Below are 27,524 nucleotides of genomic sequence, written 5' to 3' on the forward strand. Positions count from 1 at the left end.
GTGTAGTATAGGGGCTGAATTCTCCCCCCAAAAATCTCATCTTTGAAGGACCCCTGGACATAATCAATTTAACCTGCGTAACGTTTTGTGTTTTTAACAGTACTTTTATTCTAACCTGCACAATTTTTGGAGGATTTATGGTAGTTTGATTTTACCAGCAAAACATTTGCGGTTTTTACTGTAGTTCTACAGTATTTTAACCTGAATGATTTGGGCCATTTTAGGATAGTTTTATTTTATCTCATTTTGTCGTTTTGTTTTGGGAGATTTATGGTAGTTTATTTTAACCTATAAAACTTTTTGGGTTTGTTACATTAGTGTTCTTTTAACCTCCACAAATCTTGAGTTAATTAATGTCGTCTTATTTTAACCTGTACAAGTTTTACTGTAATTTGACTTTAGAATGCTCAGATTTTCTTCTTCTTTGACCTGCAAAACATCCATCCATCCATCCATTTTCTGAGCCGCTTTTCCTCACTAGGGTCGCGGGCGTGCTGGAGCCTATCCCAGCTGTCATCGGGCAGGAGGCGGGGTACACCCTGAACTGGTTGCCAGGCAATCGCAGGGCACATAGAAACAAACAACCATTCGCACTCACAGTCATGCCTACGGGCAATTTAGAGTCTCCAATTTATGCATGTTTTTGGGATGTGGGAGGAAACCGTAGTGCCCGGAGAAAACCCACGCAGACACGGGGAGAACATGCAAACTCCACACAGGCGGGGCCCGGGATTGAACCCGGGTCCTCAGAACTGTGAGGCTGACGCTCTAACCAGTCGGCCACCGTGCCGCCCCTGCAAAACATTTTACAGTAATTTTATTTTTTACCTGTGTAACTTTTTTTTTTTTCAATGTTATTTTTATTTTTACTTGAACAACTCTTGGGGTTTTTACGGTTGTTTTATTTTCACCCAAGCAATTTTTCTTTTTCAGGATAATTGTATTTTTATTTTCGTCTGGCCTACCTTTAGAGGTTTTACAGTAGCATTTTTAACCCGTGTAAATCTATTTTTTTTTTTTTTTTTTTTTTTTTAGGTGCCAAGCTCTATTTTTTTTTTTTAAACAGTAGTCTATTTTTAACCCGTGAAACCTTGGTGTGTGTGTCTTTACTTTAACCTGTGCAACTTTTGGGTGATTTACGGTAGTCTTATTCCAACCTGCACAACCTTTAGGGGATTTACAATAGTTTTAATTTAACACTACCGTTTTGATTGCACGCGACAAGCGTACGGCACCTAGCCAGTTGGCAGCTTGCACAAAAAGTTAACATGACAGTCTATATTGTCACTCAGCCCTCCTTGTCAAACAGACTGACTTGAACGAATGACACCAGTCACAACGTCCAATTCAAAGACGTTTGTTCACCAAAAACTGGCTCTACCTCTCCACATATTTATGAGAGACGTTTCGCACTCACTCTATGAGCTTTGACATTCCTCCGCAAAGGTTGGGAATGCAAACCTATCAAAGGGACAGAAGTGAGATGTAGATTGCAAAGACCTTGAAGCCGCATTAACGGCTTTTTGAGCCACTCGCTCCAGGCGGCCAAGTCCCGGGGAAAATATCTGTCTCTTCGCCCGCTAAATGCTCCATTGTGTACAGAAGCAGCAGCAGGCCGCAAAATGCCAATGTTAGCCGCGGCTGTTCACTGAGCGTATGAAACTGATCTATTTTTGTCATCGTATCAACCACTTCAAAATCAATGCATTAAACCATCTAACCACTAGGGGGCGGACAACATCGATATTGCCATGTATCGTGTCATTCCTTCCATTGCAGTGAACCCCTGTTTTTCTTGGGGAATAGGTTTCAGACCCACCTGCAATAAAAGAAAATCCATGATATAGAGACCCTATCATTTAAAAATATACAGTTTTACCCCGCCTGCATGCTTTATTTATACTTATAAGTATTCCTTAATGTCTGTTCTCACTCTCGCTGTCAAGAAATAAGAGACTATTGTAGAACATGAGCATGCTCGTTTCAAGCTGTTCATTTGTCATTTGCAGTTGAGGTTTACTCACATACATCAAAAGACAATTAAACATTATATATTTAAACAGCAAAATGTTCACTGAAACCATATAATAATGAAAGTCCAGTTGCTTCCTAGGTAACAAATATGCAAACATATAATACAAAATGCCATGGGCAGACTAACAGAAATGAGCATACAGTAAATCTTACTGCTACTATGATACATGCAGCAGCAACACATACAAACAGAGCATACAACGATACTCACAGGCTTGTATTCTCTATGTTCTGTGGGAACAACAACTATTACTTGAGCTTAGTTGGGGTCCCTGCTCTGCCTCTTCTTCTTGCTCTTAGTTACGCTGTATTTCTTCCGGTAAACCTTAGTGCTCTCCGACCTGTTGTAGCACAACGTGGTACTACACTGAAGCTGCGAACCTCTAAAATTGAACTTGCATGTACAATGTAAAAACCCATGACAAAATTATCGGTTAAAATTTTGCAAAATAGCGGAGGTGCGAGATATGAACCGCGTTATAGCGGGAGTTGACTGTACCACGATACTACCCAAAATATTTTGGTGATATTGTATCATTATCGTTCACTGTACAGTGTTGATACAGTAACATTCAATGTCGCTATTGTATCGCAATTCTATCGTGATCTTTGGCAAAATCTTATGATGCTATCGTATCAATGGAATTTTTCTGTTTTGTTTGTGTAATGACAGTTTTAATTTCATCATTTTATTATTATTTCTGTGATGGGCTGTTACAACAGTTGAAACATTTTCTCAGTTAAAAAAAATACTTTTTGCGATGTTGGACAGTCATAGCAGTTTTCTTTTTTTCCATTTTATTTTTAGTGATGAGACAGGCACACATTTTCATTCTCACTTTGCATTTACTTCTGTGATGGAGGAATGTTACATTTTGTTGTTTTTTATTCCTGTGATTATATATATCTTATATATATATCCATTTTATGTTAGTGATGACTAGTAAATATTTTTCTTGTTTTAACAAGAAGTAAGTAACAAGATTTTCTCCTATTTATTTTATTTCTCAGATGATAGACAGCTATGTTTTACTTCTGTGATAAAGGACAGTTATGAAAATGTTTTGTTTTTAATTTTATTTCTACTGTGATGGACAGTTACAACATTCTCGTTTTCATGTGTGAGGAGCGTAGCCCTACACCTGCTCCATAGGCGAAGTGTCCTTGAGATGCCTTTAATCGGGAAGAAGTTCTAGTGGTTCACTGAGTCCTGGTCGTTGTGTGTTGCAGGCCGGCATGATCCGGACCGACGCGGACGAGTACTTCATCGAACCTCTGGAGAGAGGCACCCAGGAGCTGGAGGACATGGGCAGAGTCCACGTGGTGTACCGCAGGTCGGCCGTGCTGCAGGGCCTGTCCGACATCTCCGTGGACTACCACATGCCAGGTAGGATGTGTCAGCTAATAATGACGAGACCTAACAAATGGTCGAGGTGGAGTGCAGTTACTTTTTAAAAAACTTTTGTCCATTATTAATTAATTAATTTATTCATTCATTCATACCACTTATCCTCACTAGGATCGCGGGTGTGCTGGACCCTATCCCAGCTATCTTTGGGCGAGAGGCGGTGTACACCCTGAACTGATCGCCAGCCAATCGCAGGGCACCTATAAACAAATAAACACCATTCACACTCACATTCACACCTACGGGCAATTTAGAGTCTTCACTTAACTTAACTACCATACATGTTTTTAGGATGTGGGACCAAACCGGAGTACCCGGAGAAAACTCACGCAGGCACGGGGAGAACATGCAAACTCCAAACAGGAAGGCCGGATATTTTAATGCAGGTCCTCAGTACTGTGATGCAGATGTGCTAACCAGTCACTCTTTTGTCCATTAATTATAAAGTTTTACGGTTGGAAAAAAACAAACAAAAAAAACTGACTCTTATTTTTTAAGATGTCTCATCATAATAGAATACTCACAAAAAGCTCGGGATATTGGGGTTTTCGGGTGAAATTTCAGAATGAAGTTTTACAGGTGAACTTAATTTGACCGTCTCTAAACTTTTGAATGTAAAGTTTCAGTACTTTTTGCATAACTGTCTGTTATCTAACAAGGTGCTGAATGGCAAAATTCACCGCAGGTGTTTTTCTTTTTTCTCCAAGGACGTCCACTTCTATGCCTTTCTGTGACTCTTCCAGTCTCTCTGTATTTCTGTTTCAGTCTGCTGATGACACGTTCTGACACTCAAGCTCAGTGGCCACTTCCCTCTGAGAACATCGTTTGTGTCATCAGCAGGTCACAACAGAGAGACTGGAGGACTCACAGAAAGGTAAAGAAGTGCACGTCCTTGGAAATTTAGCGGTTGATTCATGCATCAAACACCACATACTAAAACATTCAACAGTTGGACAGCATCAAACACCACATACTAAAACATTCAACAGTTGGACATGCGCCTCGTTGACAAATAAAAAAAAAAAAAACATCTGGCACTGAAATGTAACTGCTTCAAAGTTGCCTTGACATCCATTAACTCGTTCACTGCCGTGGATGTTTATATTTGTCAACTGGAATCCAACAATTTACTGCCACCGACCTATATATTCGTCAAGTATGTTTTTCAACCGGTGGGCATGGAATACGATCTTGCCAAGCTTGCCCCGAAATTCAGAGACATAAACCACTGTAATGACTAAGAGATACCTGTAGACGGTGACGTTGCATCGCTTTGGATTTGAGGTCAACACACCTTTTGAGGAGAAGATAAAGATCAGGGGGTAAATCTCAGCTTGCCACCTCAATTATGAGGGAGAGAAATGCCAACATGTTGGAAGTTGGATACGTTTAGGCACCTGACACTCAAACAGGGTATGAATACCTATGGTAGAAACAGAGTATGTGTCGCGGTAGGTAGTAGAAAGTGTGTGTCGCGATTGTGAGAATAGATGACGCGGTTAATGCAGTGAATGAGGAATGCCATGTATAAAAGCCATACCCGAGCCATGCGGTGAGTCAGCGTCGCTCACAGCACGTTCCATACTTGTACATCTGTAAGTAAATGATTATTTTGCCATCAAAAGCCCTTTCTCTGTTATAAAGTTTGAGGTGTCACAAAAAAAAAAATATTAGTGTCAAAGTCTAATGTTGCTATTATGTTTTAAGAAGTCTAACTGTTTTACTTTACATTTTCATAAAAAGCTTTTTTTCTCCACTTTTGCACTTTTTTTTCAGATCTACTGCATGAGTGATTTCTTCAGTTGATTCAATAAGTGTCAGTGGGGTAATTCTGTTGTTTCTAAAACCATATTGGCTTTCATTTATTATTTCATGTTTTTCAATGTCCATCCATCCATCCATTTTCTGAGCCGCTTCTCCTCACTAGGGTCGCGGGCGTGCTGGAGCCGATCCCAGCTGTCATCGGGCAGGAGGCGGGGTACACCCTGAACTGGTTGCCAGCCAATCGCAGGGCACATACAAACAAACAACCATTCACACTCACAGTCATGCCTACGGGAATTTAGAGTCTCTAATTAATACATGTTTTTGGGATGTGGGAGGAAACCGCAGTGCCCGGAGAAAACCCACGCAGACACGGGGAGAACATGCAAACTCCACACAGTCGGGGCCGGGGATTGAACCCGGGTCCTCAGAACTGTGAGGCTGACGCTCTAACCAGTCGTCCACCGTGCCGCCATGTTTTTTCAATGTAATTTTTTAAATCAAGAGTTGAAATGTTTCTCAAGATTTATTTTTAGAATTGAGGCAACAGAGAAATTAGTCTGTAATTTGTGAAACTGATTGCTACAATTTTTGTATATTAATTACTTAAGCAATTTTCATTTTATTGGGAAATAAACAGACTGTTAATGGTCAATTGCAAATGTGGGTGAGAGGTTTTACAATATCCCAAATAACGTTTTTAACCAAAAACATGTTGACATCGTGACAGCCAGTGGATGCTTGCTAATTGCTTGCTAGTTCTTCTAATGTCTGTTAATTTATTTCTCTATACCTTATAGCTTAGTTCTTTTGTTTTAGACTTGATAAAAGATGTTTAGAGAATTTTTACAAGTTTAAATTATTCCTTTTGTATGTTATATACTTTCACTGGGCAATGTTTGCTGCACAATGAAATTAATGTGTCTAAGAATGTTATAGGCACTGTCAACATCTGGTTCTCTGTAGATTATACTCCAAACCTGGTGCGCTAGACTGTTGTTCAAGGCATCGATTGCTTCTTCACGTCTTGTTCGTTTAGAAATAGTTTTTTTTTTTTTTTTTTTTTTCTTCTTTTATAAGTCAGTCATAAAGGGTAAAAACAAGTAAGTGGTCTGTGATGTCACAGATAAGCAGGCCACGGGTGGTTTGATTGCCTATGATATTAGTAAAGAAGTTATCAATTATTGTGGCACTGTGTGATGTTATCCTACCTGGTTTGTTTATTGATTGGTAAAGAGACGAGCTATACATATATATTTAGTTAGATTGAATGGGTTGATTTTGCAGTCACCATAGACAAATATTTTTTGTTAGCTGCGGAAAACAATTTATCCATCCATTCTGTGATGGTTTCTACACTTTAACCAGGTGTTCGATATGTACAGCTCATGATGACATTTTTCTTTTTTTAAGTTAGAATCTCCAAGGTTAGACATTCCATTACTCCCTCAATTGCCAATATCATAGTTGTTGTACTGCTAGTCACTAAAGAATGGAAAGAGATAGAAACAAACTTTTTTAGACTTCTTTTGGTAGGTTCGGTGCTCACAGTATATTTCACAGAACACAATATAGTATGGGTCTTGAAAGAGCGGACAACATTCGCTACAACAGCTGGTAATATGGGGAACTGCTTTGAAAACGGTTGGCAATGACTAGGTTAAATGGTCTTTTGAAATCTTGCAGCTGATGAAAACAGTTTCTTGGTGGAGGTGACAAAAAAGGGTATTTGTGTAGCTTCACCTGTCAAAACAACAGATTGTGTCAACTGTGTCCATGTTGTTGCTAAATCTATGCCGTGAACTGCACTTAACTCACATTTAGAAAAACAGACGCCGCAGGTGTTAAATTCCACATCTCCCTCGATTGATAAACAAAAAAAATAAAAAATAATCCAGATCTTTTGACGGATCAGCACAGAGATGTAACTGTCTCATAATCTCCTGATCTTCCATGAAGTAGTCTTTGCATAATTTTGCAGAAACAGGGATGAAAACAACATTTCCTTGTCAAGTTGACACACCGACACAGTGAACATTCCACCTCTAACTCCTGTTTAGAAGTAAAGGTGTTAAATTACAGCTTTCCCTTGCTTCGTCGCACAATTTCCCAGATAGATATGATAGATCTGTCTGAAATGTCATACTTGTTTATATTAAACAGGATGCACAGCTCTTGAAGAAGATAACTTTTGAGTGTTTCCTCTGGTAGCCGGGCCTGCACCCATGGGGCCCGACCGGGCACAGGGTAACGTGGGTCCCCCTTCCCATGGGCTCACCACCTGTGAGAGGGGCCATTGGGGTCAGGTGCTGGGCGGTGGCCGACGGCGGGGACCTTGGCAATCCGATCCCCGGCTACAGAAGCTGGCTCTAGGGATGTGGAATGTCACCTCTCCGGCAGGGAAGGAGCTCGAGCTGGTGTGTGAGGTTGAGAAGTTCCGACTAGATCTAGTCGGACTCACCTCAACGCACAGCTTGGGCTCTGGTACCAGTGCTCTCGAGAGGGGTTGGACTCTCTTCCAGTCTGGAGTTGCCCACAGTGAGAGGCGCCGAGCAGGTGTGGGTATAATTATTGCTCCCCGGCTCAGCGCCTGTACGTTGGGGTTCACCCCGGTGGACGAGAAAGTTGAATCTCAGATTCAGAAGGAGCAGTGTGATTTTCGTCCTGGCCGTGGAACAGTGGACCAGCTCTTCACCCTTGGCAGGGTCCTCGAGGGTGGATGGGAGTTCGCCCAACCAGTATACATGTGTTTTGTGGACTTGGAGAAGGCGTTCGACCGTGTCCCTCGGGGGGTGCTTTGGGAGTATGGGGTACTGAACCCCCTGATATGGGCTGTTCAGTCCCTGTACGACCGGAGTCAGAGTTTGGGCCGCATAGCTGGCAGTAAGTCGGACTCGTTTCCGGTGAGGGTTGGACTACGCCAAGGCTGCCCTTTGTCACCGATTCTGTTCTGAGGATCGGATCAGCCACCGGAATTCTTTCCCATTCTTGCTTGATGTACAGCTTTAGCTATTCAACAGTCCGGGGGCTCCGTTGTCGTATTTTACGCTTCATAATGCGCCACACATTTTCAATGGGAGATAGGACTGGACTCTAGGCAGGCGAGTCTAGTACCCGCACTCTTTTACTACGAAGCCACGCTGTTGTAACACGTGCAGAATGTGGTTTGGCATTGTCTTGCTGACATAAGCAGGGGCGTCCAGGAAAAAGACGTTGCTTGGATGGTAGCATATGTTTCTCCAAAACCTGCATGTACCTTTCAGCACTAATGGTGCCTTCACAGATGTGTAAGTTACCCATGTCATTGGCATTAACACAGCCCCATACAATCACAGATGCTGGCTTTTGAACTTTGCATCCATAACAGTCCGGATGGTTCTTTTCCTCTTTGGCCCGGAGGACACGAAGTCCACAATTTCCAAAAACAATTTGAAATCTGGACTCGTCGGACCACAGAACACTTTTCCACTCTGCATCAGTCCATCTTAGATGAGCTCGGGACCAGAGAAGCCGGCAGCGTTTCTGGGTGTTGTTGATAAATGGCTTTTGCTTTGCATAGTAGAGTTTCAAGTTGCACTTACGGATGTAGCACCAAACTGTATTTACTGACATTGTTTTTCTGAAGTGTTCCTGAGCCCATCTGGTGATATCCTTTACACATTGATGTCGGTTTTTGATGCAGTGCCACCTGAGGGATCGAAGGTCACGGGCATTCAATGTGGGTTTTCGGCCTTGCCGCTTACTTGCAGTGATTTCTCCAGATTCTCTGAACCTTTTGATGATATTATAGACCATATTTGATGAAATCCCCAAATTCCTTGCAATTGTACGTTGAGGAACATTGTCCTTAAACTGTTCGACTATTTTCTCACACATTTGTTCACAAAGAGGTGAACCTTGCCCCATCTTTGCTTGTGAATGACTGAGGAATTCAGGGAAGCTCCTCTTATACCCAATCATGGCCCACACCTGTTCCCAATTAGCCTGTTCACCTGTGAGATGTTCCAAACAGGTTTGATGAGCATTCCTCAACTTTCTCAGTCTTTTTTGCCACCTGTCCCAGCATTTTTTGGAACATGTTGCAGCCATAAAATTCTAAGTTAATGATTATTTGCTAAAAACAATAAAGTTTATCAGTTTGAACATTACATATCTTGTCTTTGTAGTGTATTCAATCAAATATAGGTTGAACATGATTTGCAAATCATTGTATTCTGTTTTCATTTAGTGTTTAACAGAACGTATATTTGATAAAACCACGGCGGCACGGTGATCGACTGGTTAGAGCATCTGCCTCACAGTTCTGAGGACCAGGGTTCAATCCCCAGTCCCGCCTGTGTGGAGTTTGCATGTTTTCCCCGTGCCTGCGTGGGTTTTCTCCGGGCACTCCGGTTTCCTCCCACATCCCAAAAACATGCATGCTAGGTTAATTGCCAACTCTAAATTGCCCATAGGTGTGAATGTGAGTGCGTATGGTTGTTTGTTTATGTATGCCCTGCGATTGGCTGGCAACCAATTCAGGGTGTACCCCGCCTCCTGCCGAATGATAGCTGGGATAGGCTCCAGCACGCCCACGACCCTAGTGAGCAGAAGTGACTCAGAAAATGGATGGATGGATGGACAACGTCCCAACTTCATTGGAATTGGGGTTGTATTTTGTTTGCTTCCAATTTTAAGCTATAGCTGGTATCTACCAGATTTTTGTGACCAAAGAATTTATTGTACTCTATTTTGGATCTTCTGTGCCACGACTCCAAGCAGGAGCTGGTATCAGCCAGCATTTTCTGAACAAAGAATCTTGCATTGGATCTTGTATGTGGTGGCATGCATGATATTTGACTGGAAGGAATTGTTTGCAATCCCGCTATATGGAATTTTTTTTTCTTTTTAGCATACATGCTTATTATAATGCCCTCACATATGGGAGGAGAGCCCAATTCGCTGATGCACCTTTCAGCTGTTTACTCAAAACCAGTAAAACAGTGAGCACACGCATGCTGCACCTGTTGTTGGCCACAGCTCACGCCCTGACGTACGTCGACTCCCAGACATCACACGCCCCCCTAAGCCCCACCTCTTAAAGGCATTGCATACATTTTATACTTTCAACTTGTTTTCGATTTGTGTTCAAATAAGTTTACAGTGGACCCCAGCATAGTCGTGGTTCCGCATTAACGGAGTCACCTTTTTGTGATTTTTTTTTTTTTTTGGGTGGAAACCCATGTCCACTTATTCGCGGACACCTCCACTTCTTCGCGTTTCTTTTTACCTGATCTCATGAATATTTGCTATTTTTTGACCTGATGTTTGCATTTTAATTTATTTTATAATGCCCGTCAATTATTCGTGGGTTTTCACTATTCACAGTTGGGCCCAGGTCTTAACCCCTGCAAATAGCGGGGGTCCACTGTACAATGTGTTTAAAACATTTTGATAAGTTTAAATGGGTTTATAGCGAGTTGGAGGGGTAAAACTATCAGGTAAAAATTATGTGGGCTCTATATATCACAGATTTTCAACCATTGTAGTAGGGTCTGGAACATATCCCCATGAAAAACGGGCATTCACTGTTGACTGCTAAGTTCGCATCTTGCACTAGCCTGCTTGGGAGTCTCCTCAACCTTACAGTCAAGGTCATGCAGGCTGCGGGAAGTTTGCGCGTCATAGCTCTTATCCCACCGTACGCGAAACAGGGGTCTTATTTCTTGCTTGCTTGGTTGTTCAGCTCGGAGCATTCTGCTGGCAGTCCTCGAAGCAAAACAGCCGTGCAGCACGTCGTGTTTTCCCGTATAACAAATTTGCGCTACACCATGGGCCAACCAAAGCAAACAGCGTGGCGGCTGGGAGGATTATGCGAGGCGAGGTGTTAATCATCGGCCCGCTTGTTGTTTCTTTATCAGGAACATGATACTGTTGTGGTGACTAACTTCCTGTTTGTTTATTTTTCTTCATTGTCCAGTTAATTAGACACGAATGGTTCAAGGGCAGATGACTCTGGTGGTGGGGAGGACAGATTAGGAGGACAAAGACAAAGGCAGAGCAGAGAACCATGTGGTGGAAACTGAGACAGGACGAGACAGGACAAGTGTTGTGCAGCTTTTCAAGGTGAGACAGACTCTCGGTGGACAGGAGGAGCTTCCAGAAGACTGGACCACTGTAGCCAAGGTGGTCAGAGAAGCAGACAGGAGAGTACTTGGTGTATCTTCTGGCAGGAAAGGAGAGGAGACTTGCTGGTGGAACCTCACAGTACAGGAAATAATACATGGAAAAAGGTTAGCTAGTTATCCCAGTTGTTGTACTTTGCAGCGGTGTACTGTCATGTAACTATATATCAAAGTATTAAAAAAATAAATGATATAGTAAGTCATCCAAATGTGGACTTTAAAGTGACGGTGAGCCTTGCGGTGACGCCACACATTATGTAACATCACGGCATTCCACTCGCAAATCTCGGAACATGTCAAAAATTCCCAAGATTCCCACGCTGGTTTATTAACCCCACCCAGTCCGTGGGGAATCCCCCTCAATTTTCCTTCTGTCTGTCTGTCTGTCTGTCTGGGTGGGAGCAACGTTGCATAAAGCCAGATGAAAATTGTGCCTGGAAAGTCATTGTGCGTGTCGTCTGGAAAGTACACACACAGCGGATGCTTTATTAGGTACACCCGCGCCATAGAACGAGAGGATCGAGTTGAATAATAAGTTTCACTAAATCCATTTCGCACTGCCTGTCAAAGATAGGTTTTTCACAATCTTTTTGGACTGTTTTGAGGGGGTGTTCCTGTCTCATGCAATTGCACTTCGACTGCAGGATCAATGCTAAGAATGACTTTTGTTACCATGACGACTCGGCGCAACGCTATGGTGAGGTTATTTATGGAGCCCAGTGTAAAATAAAATATCACTTTTTAGCCTGTTTTGAGGGAGCGGTCCTGTCTCTTGCAAATGAGCTACTACTCACCCTGCCCAACCCTCGACTGCGGGTCCAATGCCAATTGCTTTCGTTACCATGATGACTAGGGGCAAGGGCAGAGCGTGGCTTTTTGTCAGGCCCCAACTTACAAAAAAATCAAACAAGTTTTTATCTGTTTTGAGGGGTGGTTCTGTCTCATGCAAGCAAGCCACTAATCACCTCGCCCCCTTTACTTCTTGGCCAATGTTAAGTACGGCTCTTGTTATTTTGCTACTTGTTAAGTTTAAAAAGTAACCCATTAGCATATTTTACGGGGCTAGTCATGTTTAATTTAAACGAGACACTGCTCCCCTTACCTCCCCCTTTGCTGTTGGGCCAATGCCGATTATGACTTTCATTTCCATGAAGACGAAGGACAGATTTAGGGAGTGTGTACTTGTCCAACCATGAGACTGAAAGCGCACGCCATCCCTCTAAAAAGATCGTAATGTAATGGATTGTAGCAGCACAGTGATATACTGGTTAGCAGTGATGCATCACAGTTAGAAGCTTTTGGGTTCGACACTCGGCTCAGTCCTTCCTGTGCGGAGTTTGCACATTCTCTCTGTGCTTGCGTGGGTTTTCTCCCAGTGCTCCGGCTTCTCACACATGAATGACTGAGTGAAGGTGACTGTGAAGGTTGTTTGTCAATGTCCCCTGTGATTGGCTGGCAACCAGTCCAGGGTGCACCCCACTCTTCTTGCCAAACGTCAGTTGGGATAAGATCCAGCTCACCCAGGACCCTAATGAAAACAAGTGCTATTGAAAATAGATGGATGGATTGTATTTTCACTGGTGGAGGCAGCACTTCACCATCAAGATGCCAAGTTAAGCTTGTTAATCAGTGTATTTGTGCATGTGGTGCAATCAGCAGACACAACAACTGAAATGGAACAATAAATTAAGATTAACTTGGTTGATTAATTTCACTCCAGAGACAGAACTATTAGTATACAGGCTTTTAAAAACTCAATTTTAAAATAATACAGGTATGCCTCCTTCGGAGCTGTTTAATGTGACCCCACAAAGTTTTTCTGAAGCCTGTGTTGTCAAGAAGAACCTTTTCTGTGGCCAAGAAACCCGCCAGTCAGTCAGTTCAGCTTCACTTCCAAGCAGATGGTCCGTGGTTTTGCCGACCGTCTGTAAGCTGCTTTTTTTTTTTTTTGTCTTGTCTGGAGGGCAAAAATGAATCTTTTTTTGTGGCTTGTGAGAAGAAATAGTGAAAAGGAACCAAGCGTCTCGCTTAAACGTGCATTTAAAAGCCTCAAGATGCATCGATTCCTGGTAGCGGGTGTCAAGGTGAAATATGCCCTGAATGCTTTGGTGTCTGCCCGAGTGGTAATCACCTGTTATTTCGGGTGAGGTGTTTTCTTTTTTTAAGACCGCATGGTGCAAAGATGGCTATAGTAATTGCTTGTATTTATTTTGTTTGGGGTGTTTTTTTTTTTTTTTTTTTAAGAAGACAATGCACCTGGCATACCAAACCAAACTGTATTGCTTGGTGTAAGATAAGGTGTTTATTTGTTTAAGATGCAGCCAGTGAAGCGTTCCAGAAATTCTGAGCTTAAAATAAATGTTTTGTTCTTGAGGCTATCCCCTTGATTTCATTCTCTAAATGTGTTAGTCGTACTGTATAGTTTCCTGACTTCCCAGCTGTCTTGAATGCAGCATAAGGGCATCCATTAGATGTGGTGATTAAACATTACCAGACAGCCAACAAATGTTTTTCCAAAGTGTGGCTAATGCGACACCAGAGCCACCATTAACTTTCCGCACTAATGAGTCCAAGTGGAGGTGTGTGCGGTACGACTATGTGGAGAGATGGAGGTTGTCATGGTGATGGAAATTTAGGAATTATGGTCTGAGCAGATGTGCCCTTCCAACCAGTCCAGAGATCCTCTTATCGGGCCCGACAACCGCAGCCGAGGTCCTCCACCGTCTTGCAACTCTTTGGATATTAGCTTCCATTTTCACACGTCAGTGGAAATATGAGCGCGAGAAACCGAGCGTCTGGGGATGCGTCAATGACCATTGCGTTCTGGAAGGTTCTCTGTGGCCGGCGGGTGTAAGAGGGAGGGGTGGGGGGGGTGAGGTGACCGTTTTGGAGGGTTCTGGTGTGGAGCGAGGTGTTGTCATGTTCCAAAGAAAAAAACGCTGATTTAAATTTGTCGCATGGCTGTGCTAAACTAAGAGCGGGGGTGGCCGAGGGTGGAGGAATTTGGTGAGATGGCAGAAAAGGAGGAATGTTGGAGGGTGGACGTGGTGTCTGAGAATTCTCTTGATGGATGCTCAGTACAGTGGTGCCTTGACTTACGGGTTTAATTTGTACCGTGACCAAACTTGTAACTTTATTTACTCATATCAAATCATTTTTCCCTTTTGACATGAATTAAAATGCCATGAATCCATTCCATCCCCCTCAGACAAACACCACAAAAAGAAAAATAGCACTTTATTATAACATAATGACATACAATAAAATAGAATGTAAAGAAATAAACTGGTTTTATAGAATGTAATAATGTAAAGACTGTACCTACTGTAGTATTGGTGTGTTAGTGTTAGTAAGCGTGTGAGAGTCTAGGTGTACTGCCCCTGTTTATTAGTACCTTGTTTGGTTTGGCGTTCCTGCTGTGCGCATCTTTACCTCTGGGGGCAGTGTAGTTCACGAATTGAGATCTGCACTTGAGGGAAATAGAAGAAGAAACTCACGATCAAATTTAATTAATATAACTAATTTTTCATGGAGTTAGAAGAGTATATGCCTTTGAATATCACTGTATTGTCTCTCTGTATGTGTTTATACAGCATTTTTGTGCCAATGTTCATTGTTTTGAGCGCTAAGTGGCGCGAGTTCAGTGCTAGTTTTGATTAGGTTTTTTCCAATGTATGCTAGCTTTGAGATGGCAATTTTTGTGAGCCAAGTTAAAACAAAGTGTCATTTATTTAAACCTACAATAGCTTTAATTATTTGTTGTGTGTGTTTAGTTTTACAGTTGAATTCAATTGGAGTGTCAATAAAGCCTTAAAGCAAGCCACATTTTTGAGGGACTGTTCACTATCTGCCAAACTGTGCTCGGCACGCCCGGGAGGGCAGAATACAAAGCGTAAGTTGCGGCCCACAGCAGCCTCCTTGTGAGTGTTCTCATTTTATCTGCCTGTATTTGACTGTTTGACTCCTTCAATCAACAGCAGAAAGAGCATCAGAGGTTGTGGCTGTTCTTGGCCACATGCGAGGGGATTAGAGAACCTTAAAAGCTGTTTTATTTTTCATTTCACTCCAGCAGCGTACCTGAAACTCGCCCGTACGTAAAATTTTGGCTTACAACACAAAGCCAAAAAAATTGACAGAGTGACGGCTTGTTACTCGGAAAAGTTGTAAGTGAAGCGCATCAACTATGCCTTTTAGAGCAAACATGGCTAATTATATAAATAGGTAATTGATGCTTCTTGGCGTGACCTGTTATTTGAGGGGAGTTTTTGTTTAAGAAGATAACGTGCGTGCCAAAGGGCACCTGCCGTATTGTACTGAACAGTACAGCTTGATGCAACTAAGAACAGTTACCAAGTGACATCACCTGTTATCTTGTGTGAAGACGACACACATGCCAAAGTGTACCGATCAGAACTGTATGCTTGTTGCAAATGTGGCTGTAGCAAAGGTAATCCCTCCCCTGTTAACTGGAGTGAGGTGTTTGGTTGTTTAAGACTACAACACAACCGGTGAGGTGTAACAAACTACATCCATCCATCCATCCATTTCACTAGGGTCGCGAGCGTGCTGGAGCCTATCCCAGCTGTCATCGGGCAGGAGGCGGGGTACACCCTGAACTGGTTGCCAGCCAATCGCAGGGCACATACAAACAAACAACCATTCGCACTCACAGTCACACCTACGGGCAATTTAGAGTCACCAATTGATGCATGTGGGAGGAAACCGGAGTGCCCGTAGAAAACCCACGCAGGCACGGGGAGAACATGCAAACTCCACACAGTCGGGGCCGGCGATTGAACCCGGGTTCTCAGAACTGTGAGGCTGACGCTCTAACCAGTCGGCCACCGTAACAAACTACAGTTCAATGCAAACATGGCTTTAGTAAAGGTAATTACTTCTACCAAGTGACATATGTGACTTATATGGGGTGAGGAGTTTAGTTGCTTTGCGAGACAACACCCCCCCTGAAGAGTACCGGACCGAACTGTGACGTATCTACCTCTTGGTGCAAATGTGGCTATCGTGAATGCGACCACTATTGCTACCACATGACATCACCTGTTATTTGGGGTGTGAAGTTTTTTTTTTTTTTTTTTTTTTTAAAGAAGACAATGGGTGAAGAGTCCCTAACCTAATTGTCTCAGTATTTTGGTGCAAATGTGGCTCTAGTAACAATCATTATTATTTGGGATGAAGGTGTTTATTTTCAGTATACCAAGTCGGACGTTTCAGATTTTCCAGTCGTCTTGAAAGCGGCATCAGAAGGTTTTGCCTTAGTGGAATTTTACAGTTCGGGTTAAACTTGACCCCCCCGACAATACCTTTGAACATATCGATAGCTGTATAAGTGTAGCTGTATGAGCACATCTGAGGAAAACCACTTTGGAAAGTCATTTACTAAACCGTCTGTTGCCCAACTTGATTTAATGAAACGCTCTCGTTGCCTTGGCATCTGGCGATAACGGCGACTGAATCCTGGCGACCTAATTGTCTTTAGGCTCCAAAAGAAATTCATTCATTAATTTGCTTTGTATTTACAGCCGTGGATGTTTGTGATAAATTAATGGATATGTGTATGAGGCACCTTTTAAAGCAATTTCCCTTTATCAAGTCAAATGCATTAAAGGTTACATGGTGTCGCCCAGGATGGATGCTCTAATGTGTCGTAAACAGAAGTAATTTCGGCTGGGTCAGATGTCAGTTTGAAACCCTAGTGTGTGTGAGTGTGTGTGCACACAATGCCTGACACAAATTAAAGCCCCAAAGCTTTCAAGCCATCGTTGGTGCAAATAGAAGGTAGATAAGATCCCCTACCTCTCTTGTCCCTCATCATTAGCACCAGTAAATAAATAGAAGTCAGCGCGTGAAATCTGTGGTTTTCTTCGATTTGTTTGTGGGCTTGATGAAGCAGCGCTGATTGTAGGATGATGACATCCAGTACCATGTGATGCAATATGATATTGGAAGATTTGCTCTGATATTGCTATTGCAATATGGTGCAATAACTTATGATAAAATCAAATATTCAAGATATGGTACTGATACAATATTACGTGGTGGACTATGTTACGGTGCAATCCATCATAGAACAATATGATACTATACTATATAATATGGTAACCTACGTCACAATACAATACAGACAACAATATGATACATTACAATACGATACAGCACGATATGGAAAGAAATGATGCAATACAATATGGTCTGCTACAGTCGTGCGGTGAGCCATGACTTTATAAAAGGACGTTCTTTTTTTCTTCCCTGTCTGACATGAAATCAGACAAACCTTTCCTGTTTTAGGTCAATTAGGATAACTAAAATTATTTATTTTCACTAAATATCAAAATAGTGAGAGAAGGATTTTTTTAGACAAATATATATAATAGACAACACAGTCTTGCTAAAAAATATTGGCACCCCTTTTTAACACGACTCTATAATACGATATGGTACTATATGGAGCAATACGTTGCGATACAATGCAGGGATCTTGTTTGATGTGCGTCCCGCGTATGCGACGTACAGAAATTAGAAGGGACGCACAAAGTAAGATCAATCTGTGTCTTAGGACACAAAGCTATGGCTTAAAGTACTCCGGCGTGGTGCTGGGGGGTTGACGAGACAGGACTCTAGAGTGCGACTAATTTGGTCACTTATGCGCCCTAATTTCTGAATGGTGCGTCAAAAAAAACCAAAAAAGACAAAGGGTGCGCCTGTCCGCCCAGCCATTTGAAGAAGAAAAAAAACTCTCCGCAACTTGAAAGCAGAGATAAACCAATCAGAGATAGTGAAGGGTGGGGCAGGAGCCTCCATCTGACTGGCTATGTGCGTGTCTGTCTGTGTGCGTGGGCCACCGCGACGATGTGGGAACATTTTGGATTCTCACTAGATGAACGCGGCCGTCATGCTAACACCAACAAGCTGTGATGTCGAATTTGTATGAAGTCGCAACAAAGACAACACAATTTAAAACCTCAAAGTGACAAAATCCATTTTAAACACAACCAACCTCTTCAGCTGGGAATGAAAAACACGGTGGACATTTCCTGTTTCCCATCAGCTTGCAATTATGGAACTCTTTGTTTCAACAATGCAAATACAAACTTGACAGTTTATATGATGCATGTATGCTCACATTATATAGAGTATAGCGTTACTCACATGTTGACAAAGCAGAAAGACTGCAGACTTTTAAAAAGTAGTACAAATCTTGACTCAAAACAAGTTTGATTTACTTGTGTTGTTATTCATGTTGCTAGTTTGCACTTTTTCTTAACCAACTGTAAACTTGATTGGCAGTTACAGTACAGTACAGTAACTGACAATATACGTACATTGCCTGTTAAGGCATTAATGACTGTTTAAATGTTTAATATTGTTAATGCCAAACGTTTAATATTGTTAATGTTTAGGTGCAATGTTTGTGAACAGAGCCTGTGTCGGATTTAATTATATTTTTTATCTAAGATATTTTATTTAGCGGCCAACTGGTTAGAGCGTCTGCCTCACAGTTCTGAGGACCGGGGTTCAATTCCCGGCCCGGCTGTGTGGAGTTTGCATGTTCTCCCCGTGCCTGCGTGGGTTGTCTCCGGGCACTCCGGTTTCCTCCCACATCCCAAAAACATGCATGCTAGGTTAATTGACAACTCTAAATTGCCCGTAGGTATGAATGTGAGTGCGAATGGTTGTTTGTTTGTATGTGCCCTGCGATTGGCTGGCAACGAGTTCAGGGTGTACCCCGCCTCCTGCCCGATGACAGCTGGGATAGGCTCCAGCACGCCTGAGACCCTTGTGAGGATAAGCGGCTCAGAAAATGGATGGATGGATATTTTATTTATTGTTCTATTGGTCCAGTACAGAATAATATGTTAAGATGCAAAAGGATATGCTACAATACAATACAATGTGATCTGGTACAAGATGATACAATAGGATAAGGTGTCATTCAATCCAATTTAATACAATACTATACAATTTGGTACAAGACGTAACAATACGAAATTATACTAAACTATACTGAACTATACAGTACAATACCTTACGATAAGCAATACGATATGCTGCAATACTGCTACAATAGGATATGATATGATACTACAATGATATGATACAATACAATCCAATACATTGTGATGTAATATGTTACAATACAGGACAATATGGTACAATATTTATGATACAATATTACAATACAATACAATACAATATGCCACAATACAATGCAGTACAATATGACCCCATATGATATTCTACAATATAACACAATAAATAGGATCTAATATGCCCCTTCACCGACCCTGTCTGCATCATTAGGACCAGTAAATAAATAGAAGCGTGCACATGAAATCTGCTTTTGTTCTCTTTGAGTAAGCCATGAAGCAGGCTCCACTTCTAAAGATACTTTCCACGTTGTCTCACGTCTTTGGGTAAGTACCTTGTCGCGCTCTGAGCACTTTCCGTCGGAAATCTGGAGATAATTAGCCGCTTGGAGCCAAGGAAGTGCTGGATGGAAAGACCTTGGATGTGAGTTGAGGGATATTTCAAAATGCGCTGTGACTCATCATCATCATCAACCCAGTCGTTTCTCGTAAGTCACATAGTGGCTCCGTGTCATTTTTCTTCTTTCTGCTGCGGCGTTGTTTGCCAAATACCTGAAATTCCTGGTGCTTGTTGCAGTTACTAGAGAGACACTCATCGGTCCAGGCTTTAAACTTGATCTGAGAAACAAAACACTGAAGTTTTTTTGTGTGACTTTGCATTGCATTCATTGCGCTAAATGTCTATGTGTGTGGCCAAAGTGTCCGGGCTGGAAATGACGTGAGCGAGCGAGACTGGGTTGCTTGTTTCTTATTTGGGATGATTTTTGGGCATTTTTTTTATTTATTTTTTTGATCCATTTACTTTGTATCGATTGATAATAAAGAGCAAACGTCTACACACTACATGTGAATGGCAGAAAGGACAACTGATGTTAATACAAGTATTTGGTTACAGTAATTTGGTTAAAACAATAACACTATTAGTTAATGAGCCTAAGGATATATTAACCATACAACTGGTACAATGAGTTACGATACATTATGGTACGATATGTCTCAATACAGAAAGATATGGTACGGTATGATAGTATACAATACGAGTGGTGCAACGGATCATCTTTGAGCCATGATCCGTACGGCTCACTCTCCACAGTTCAGCACACACGTGGTCAGCGGATTGGTCGAACAGGATGTGCGAGCAATATGTAGTCACCTCCAAACCTCTTTGCTCCTTCCCTAGAAGCATTAGCATGAAAAGATCCCACAGCCCACAACTACATAACATTAGCGAATATGAGCTATTGTCTATATTTGCAGATACACTCTTGCATAATAGCATGACTTAACCGTGACTAGTCAATATTGTTATTTTGAAAACTAAAATCTCGCCGCGTGAGGATAGAGGTGGCGTGCGCATGATCGGAGATCACTGACCACAGGCACACAGGCCCCCCTCTGTGAGAGTCACACAGGCACAAATCTGGCGCAGGTAGCTTCCTGATGGAAGCAGTAAATGAGTGGAATATAGAGGGGCCCAAAACTAATATCCCAGTCTATCCATCCATACGTCCATTTTCCGTACTGCTTATCCTCACTAGCGTCGCGGGCCTGCTGGAGCCTATCCCAGCTAACTCTGGGCGAGAGGCAGGATACACCCTGAACTGGTCGCCAGCCAATCGCAGGGCACATGAACAAACAACCATTCACACCTACGGGCAGTTTAGAGTCTTCAATTAACCTCTACCATGCATGTTTTGGGATATTGGAGGAAACCGGAGTACCTAGAGAAAACCCACGCAGGCAAGGGGACAACATGCAAACGCCACACAGGCGGGGCCGGGATTTGAACCCTGGTCCCCAGAACTGTGAGGCAGATGTGCTAACCACCAATATCCCTGTCACCATAGATAATGCAAAATTATGAACTCAGTTATGATCTTTCTTCTTTTTCAATGATGTGGACATAGACCACTGTTTAACTCACTATCCATGTTTATAGGAAAAGGCTATTCCTTTAATTGCACTTTTCCTTTTGGTGTGGATGTGAGTGCGAATGGTTGTTTGTTTATATGTGCCCTGCGATTGGCTGGCAGCCAGTTGAGGGCGTACCCCGCCGCTTGCCCGAAGATAGCTGGGATTGGCTCCAGTATGCTGGCGACCCTAGTGAGGATAAGCGATACAGAAAATGGATGGATGGATGGATGTTTTTCATTCATGTATTAAAGGAGAAGGTACAGTATCATGCCCTATATTGCACTGTGAGTTGTTGTCATCTAATTTAAGTGGCCATATTTGACATTTTGAGTTGAATGTTGTTTTTATTTAATGAGCAAAATTGAATGTAAATGGAGGACTAAGTTCTATTTTATTTATTTTTTTTGCTGATCAAAAAATTGTTTTCGATCCGTGACTCAAAATCGTGATCCGATCTGAACCGTGAGTTTTTTTTTTTTTAATCCGTAGCAGCCCTATACAATATGATATGGTACCATCTGATTCAACACTGTAAAATATGGTACAGTACGCTACGATGTAATGCAATATGATAGTTAGATATAGGATGAGACAATACATTATGGTAGAATACCATTGAATATTATACAGTAAGAAACAATGCAATACGATACAGTACGGTACAATACAGTATTTTATGATACAATACAGTATAGTACAATATGATTCAATACCATAAAATATTGTACAGTTTGGTACGATATACAAGTAGTAACATACAATACAATATTGTACGATAAAATATTATATGATAAACTACGATAGAATTTGATACTCTTCAATATCAGGATCGAATTAGAATCATCTTTATTTTGCCAAGTATGTCCAATAAACACACAAGGAATTTGTCTCCGGTAGTTGGAACCAGTCTAGTACGACAACAGACAGTCAATTGACAGAGAACACTTTTGAGACAAAGACATTGAGAAAAACAGTCACTGAACAATAAAGGGTTGCTAGTTATCTGGTAATGCCGGTACAATTATTATAATTTTTTTTGACAGTCCTCTAGCACTTAGAGCAGTCTGAATGACTAATATAGCAATAGTCCGGTGCAATGACCATTGTGCAAAGTGTGCCGAGATTTCAAGGAGTGTATGCAGTTTAAAGTGACTCGTAGCGTAGTCTGGGACAGTGTTGATTGTGCAAATGATCTCGGATGAATTTAATATGGTACAATATGATACTAAAATATGGTACCATACATTATAATAAAATACATTATGGTACAATAGCTTTCAATACCGAAAGATATGGTGCATTATGGTGCACTAGAAAACACTATGATTGAATACGATTCCATATTTAATAACGTAATATATGGTTCATTATGCTCAATAGAATATGATATGTTAGAATATAATATGGTACAAGACAATACAAAATGATATGGTACAGTACGATATTCCACAATCAAATGGGGTACAATAAATTATGATGCAATGATATATTGGTACAGTATCATACAATGCCTTCCGATCCGAAAACAAAGCTTTGTGTTGTTTCTGTGACTTTGTGTTGCATAACTGCGCTTAATGTCTTTGTGTCAAGCCAAAGTGGGTGGGCTGCAGTCTGTAAATGATGTGGGAGGGCGAGACTGGTTGCATGTGGGTTGTTTTCGATGACTTGCAGGATTTTTTCCGGCTTTTATCGGGACCCATTTACTTTGTAGGGAATGATAATGAACATCAGACCTCCACGCACTATACACTATGATTAAAATAAAAGACAGATGCTATCTATCGATTGTGAGAGCCACTAGCTGTCTACCTGCATACTGATACTATAATTAATTGGACATTAAGATGCAATACCATACAATATGTTACAATTTCTTACATTACAATATTATGCAATACGATACCGTAGGCCTTCCTTGCTTAAACCAGGATATGTGGCAAATTTAGCTCCTTTGCCACCAACATTACCAAGAACTTTGAATTCCTCGTAGCTAAAGGTTCCTGGGGTCCACTTGGTTTGCATTTCCACTGCCTCTCATAGTTCAGGGTATATTTATCCAAATGAGACTGATGAGCTATGTCGGCGAGGTACTGTGTTACCCATTACTCACACTTGCTAGATCGAGCAAAATCATTGCTGGCAACTCAACCTATCAAATTAATGTATTGTTTTATATCTTAATCTGAGTTTACAATAGTTTGATACCTTTAAAGATCCCATATATTGGCTATTGAGACCTCGGCAGTGACTCTCTAACATGGATTTAGTGTAAAATTGTCAATTTCATTGCAAAAACACCTTGGTTTTATCATTTTGTCATGTCCAGAAAAGGCCCCTCTTGACAGCTGCTTCTGTTTAACCCAGTTTTGTATCTGCTTTGTCCATATTTGGCTAAGACCGCCCCCTTCCCTCTGATTGGTTGCCTCGGTGTAGAAGACCCAGTGTTTGTTATGTTGACAGTGCCTCTCAGTGCAGAGAGGTAGGCGGAGACCTTTACTAGTGACGTAAATAAGTTTGAGAAATTCGAACGACCTGATTTCAGGCCTCTTTGCAGAAAAACCCAGGAATGCGTGAACAATTTTAATTGATATTTCACATATTACTAAGACACCATAGAGCCAATGTAACATGCCAAATACTAGAAAAAGTTGGATTAGTAAAATATGGGACCTTTATAAAACCTACCCGAATCCTTTATCCAGGTAAGGCAATTGAGACACCGTGAACCGGTCGCCAGCCAATCGCGGGACACATATAAACAAACAACCATTCACACTCACATTCACACCTACGGGCAATTTAGAGTCTTCAATCAACCTACAATGCATGTTTTTAGGATGTGGGAGGAAACCGGAGTGCCCGGAAAAAACCCACGCAGGTACGGGGAGAACATGCAAACTCCACACAGGCATTTGAACCCCGGTAGAGAGAGAGAGAGAGAGAGAGAGAGAGATACACATATATATATATATATATATATATATATATATATATATATATATATATACACACACATATATATACACACACACATATATATATATATATATATATATATATATATAGAGAGAGAGAGAGAGAGAGAGAGAGAGAGAGAGAGAGAGAGAGAGAGAGAGAGAGAGAGAGAGAGAGAGAGAGAGAGAGAGAGAGAGAGAGAGAGAGAGAGAGAGAGTGTGAGAGAAAGGCGTTAAGTCCAAGTCAGTCACGTTCAAGTGTAGTTCAGTTGTTATTTTCACCTCCCCTCTCAAAAATATACAACAATAGATCAGTTGAGTTGTACACATTCTAAGTCACATGAATGGTGGAAAAGGTTTTAAAAAATTAATCTTTGGTCAGAATTCTTTTACAACACAAAAACCTGACATTTGAACAGGGGTGTGTATACTTTTTATATCCACTGCAGCCTTGTTCCTGTTTTTGTAATCTTTGCCTTGGTGAGCCTATTGTGCTGTTTAACAAGTAGAAATAGTATTAAGACCATTTCTTGGAGCTGAATTTGCCTTAATTTGTTATTTTACAAAAAAATTATTTATTATGTCGTAGATTAAGTGATATTGTTCAGCAATATCTGAATTTGCATATTTATATTTTTTATTTTGTTGCTTTGATTTAAAAATAAGTCAGAAGTTAGTCACTAGTTGCTCAGTACTTGAGTAGTTTGTTTCACTGATTACTTTCTTACTCTTACTCAAGTAATTATTTGGAGGACTACTTTTTACTTTTACTTGAGTCATATTATTCTAAAGTAAGAGTACTCTTACTTGAGTACAATATTTGGCCACTCTGCCCACCTCTGCCCCATTTAACGTGTTTCAGACATCGAATTTGAAATGAGTGAATATTTGCAAAAAAACAATTATCACATTTATCAAATTGAACATTAAATATCTTGTTTGTAGTTTATTCATTTTAATATAGTTTGAAAATGATTTTCAAATGTTGCATTCTGTTATTATTTACATTTTATGTCCCAAATTCACTGGAATTGGGTTTGTATATAAAACACATTGCTTGGTTATCTATTCATCTATATTTATAACTATCTATTTTAACTATTATAAAATTAAAAAGGCCCGGTGGTTTCAGCTGGCCTTTGAGGAACTTCACCCGAAAATGCACAAGCGAGTGCAAGGACACCATCACATATAGAAAAATGTTCACACGCAGCCTCAACTCCTTTAAAGCAAAGCCATGTGTTTAACTTACCCAATGCCCGCCGTGGCATACCTGTTTTTAAGTCTTAATACTGTGTGTGCGCATGCTCATTTTCTGAGCGGTAAAATGTGAAGCCCCCCCCATTCCCCATAATGTATGGTACAATAGTATATCACAACACATTGTATGTACAGCAGGCAGGGAAGTGTGATAATTTTAGCATGTAGTATTTACTGTAGAAGTCTGTTTTTCATGCTAGTCCCAGTTAAAAGTGCGTTTTTGGTCATTAAAACCCTCACATTTGGTGCACACCCCACTGTTTCCATCAGCTGACAGCATATGATTTGTAGCTTTTCCACCAGATGAGACAAGTTGAAACTGAGACATACTCACTGGAGGAAATATTCTCCGTTTACAAGCATCCTCAGAAGCTTGTTTCTTCCTTTTATTTATTAAATTTTGTATTTTTTAAAAGGTCGTGACATTTGTGAATTTAATCCGTTGTGTTGCCGAGGGCCCCGGAGTGGAAAGCAGTTTACCACTAGGCCTTTTTTATGCCCACGACATTGGGCTGTTTGTTTGAAAGAAACGGATGTGAGTCACTAAAGTGGATTGAACTCCCTGAAAAGGAAATACAGCCAGCGTTTTCTTGACACCCCCCCCCCCCCCAAAAAAAATGCAGTTTGCACCCTGGCCATGAATGAAGCCTAAGTTTGCACACATGTTGTGTAGCTGAGCCACAGCAACAAGACCTCGCGTTGTCCTGCTTCGCTGCTCGCTAGCGGGCCCAAAACACCCGAGGCGACTTGGACGACGATGGTAAACAAAAGAGAGACACTAATAGTGCTGAGATAAGAGGAAACTGTTGAATTATTAGTTTGAATGAAGAAAGTGTGTTTAAAAAAACAAATACAGTGATACCTCGTCTTTCGAGTTTAATTCTTTCTGTAACCAAGCGCTTCACTCAATTTACTCGTAATGTCAAATCATTCTTTCCCATTAAATTGAATTGAAATGCCATTAATCCGTTCCAGCTCAACAAAAAACACCACTATTTCTTTGTTATATGTGTTATCTGTGTAAAGAAAAATAGCACTGTTATGATATAAAGACATCAAATAATTTAATAAAAGAGAATGTTTATTGAATTGCATCATAGGAGTATATCTTATTGAATCGCAATTGGAATGAATCCTATCACAACATCATTGCAGTGTATCGTATCGCATCATAATTGGAGTGAAATGTGTGTGAAGTGAAATCCCATCATATCTCTGGTGGCCGAGACACGTGACAAACCAAAACACAGACCATGACACACATGCTGAAAAGAAAACAAGCTAAAGAGCTTTATTAGCGCGCTACATGCAGTTAGTGCTTGTGGTGTCCTTAAGCAATTGCTTCAGTCTGTTATCCTTACACTGCACTCTGCCAATATAAAAATAAGTCTGTTGAAAAACTAAATAGCTTTTGATTTCCATTAGCATTAGCGACGTAGCCCACCAGACTACTGTGTCAAGGTGCAACATTTTTTATTCCCTGTTAATGCATACATAACAGTCTTTTTACTGGCATAATTATGTTAACCGGCATGGTGGTTAACTGGTTAGAGTGTCTGCCTCACAATTCTGAGGACTGGGGTTCAATCCCCAGCCCCGCCTGTGTGGAGTTTGCATGTTCTCCCCGTGCCTGCGTGGATTTTCTCCGGGCACTCCGGTTTCCTCCCACATCCCCCCACCCAAAAACATGCATGGTAGGTTAATTGACGACTCTAAATTGCCCGTAGGTGTGAAAGTGAGTGCGAATGGTTATTTGTTTGTATGTGCTCCTGCAATTGGCTGGCAACCAGTTCAGGGTGTACCCCGCCTCCTGCCCGATGATAGCTGGGATAGGCTCCAGCACTCCCGCGACCCTTGTGAGGATAAGCGGCTCAGAAAATGGATGGATGGATGGATAATTATGGTAACAGTACAGTTTTTT

General features: G+C 41.3%; 1 protein-coding gene across 5 annotated transcripts in view; it reads left to right on the plus strand.

Annotated features, from left to right (window-relative positions):
* The window catches only part of adamts3 (ADAM metallopeptidase with thrombospondin type 1 motif, 3), a 139,815-nt gene that overhangs the window by 26,627 nt on the left and 85,664 nt on the right, over window positions 1-27,524 (plus strand). For 4 of the 5 annotated variants that reach the window (XM_061672336.1, XM_061672335.1, XM_061672337.1 and 1 more), the window contains exon 4: window positions 3,265-3,421. In XM_061672336.1, the coding sequence (XP_061528320.1) occupies window positions 3,265-3,421 (157 nt within the window). Of the gene's footprint in view, window positions 1-3,264; window positions 3,422-11,194; window positions 11,479-27,524 lie in introns of those variants that run through there. The other variant, XM_061672340.1, reaches the window with a different exon arrangement.

Source organism: Phycodurus eques, chromosome 3, assembly GCF_024500275.1.
Source record: "Phycodurus eques isolate BA_2022a chromosome 3, UOR_Pequ_1.1, whole genome shotgun sequence".
In the NCBI taxonomy this organism is placed as follows: domain Eukaryota; kingdom Metazoa; phylum Chordata; class Actinopteri; order Syngnathiformes; family Syngnathidae; genus Phycodurus; species Phycodurus eques.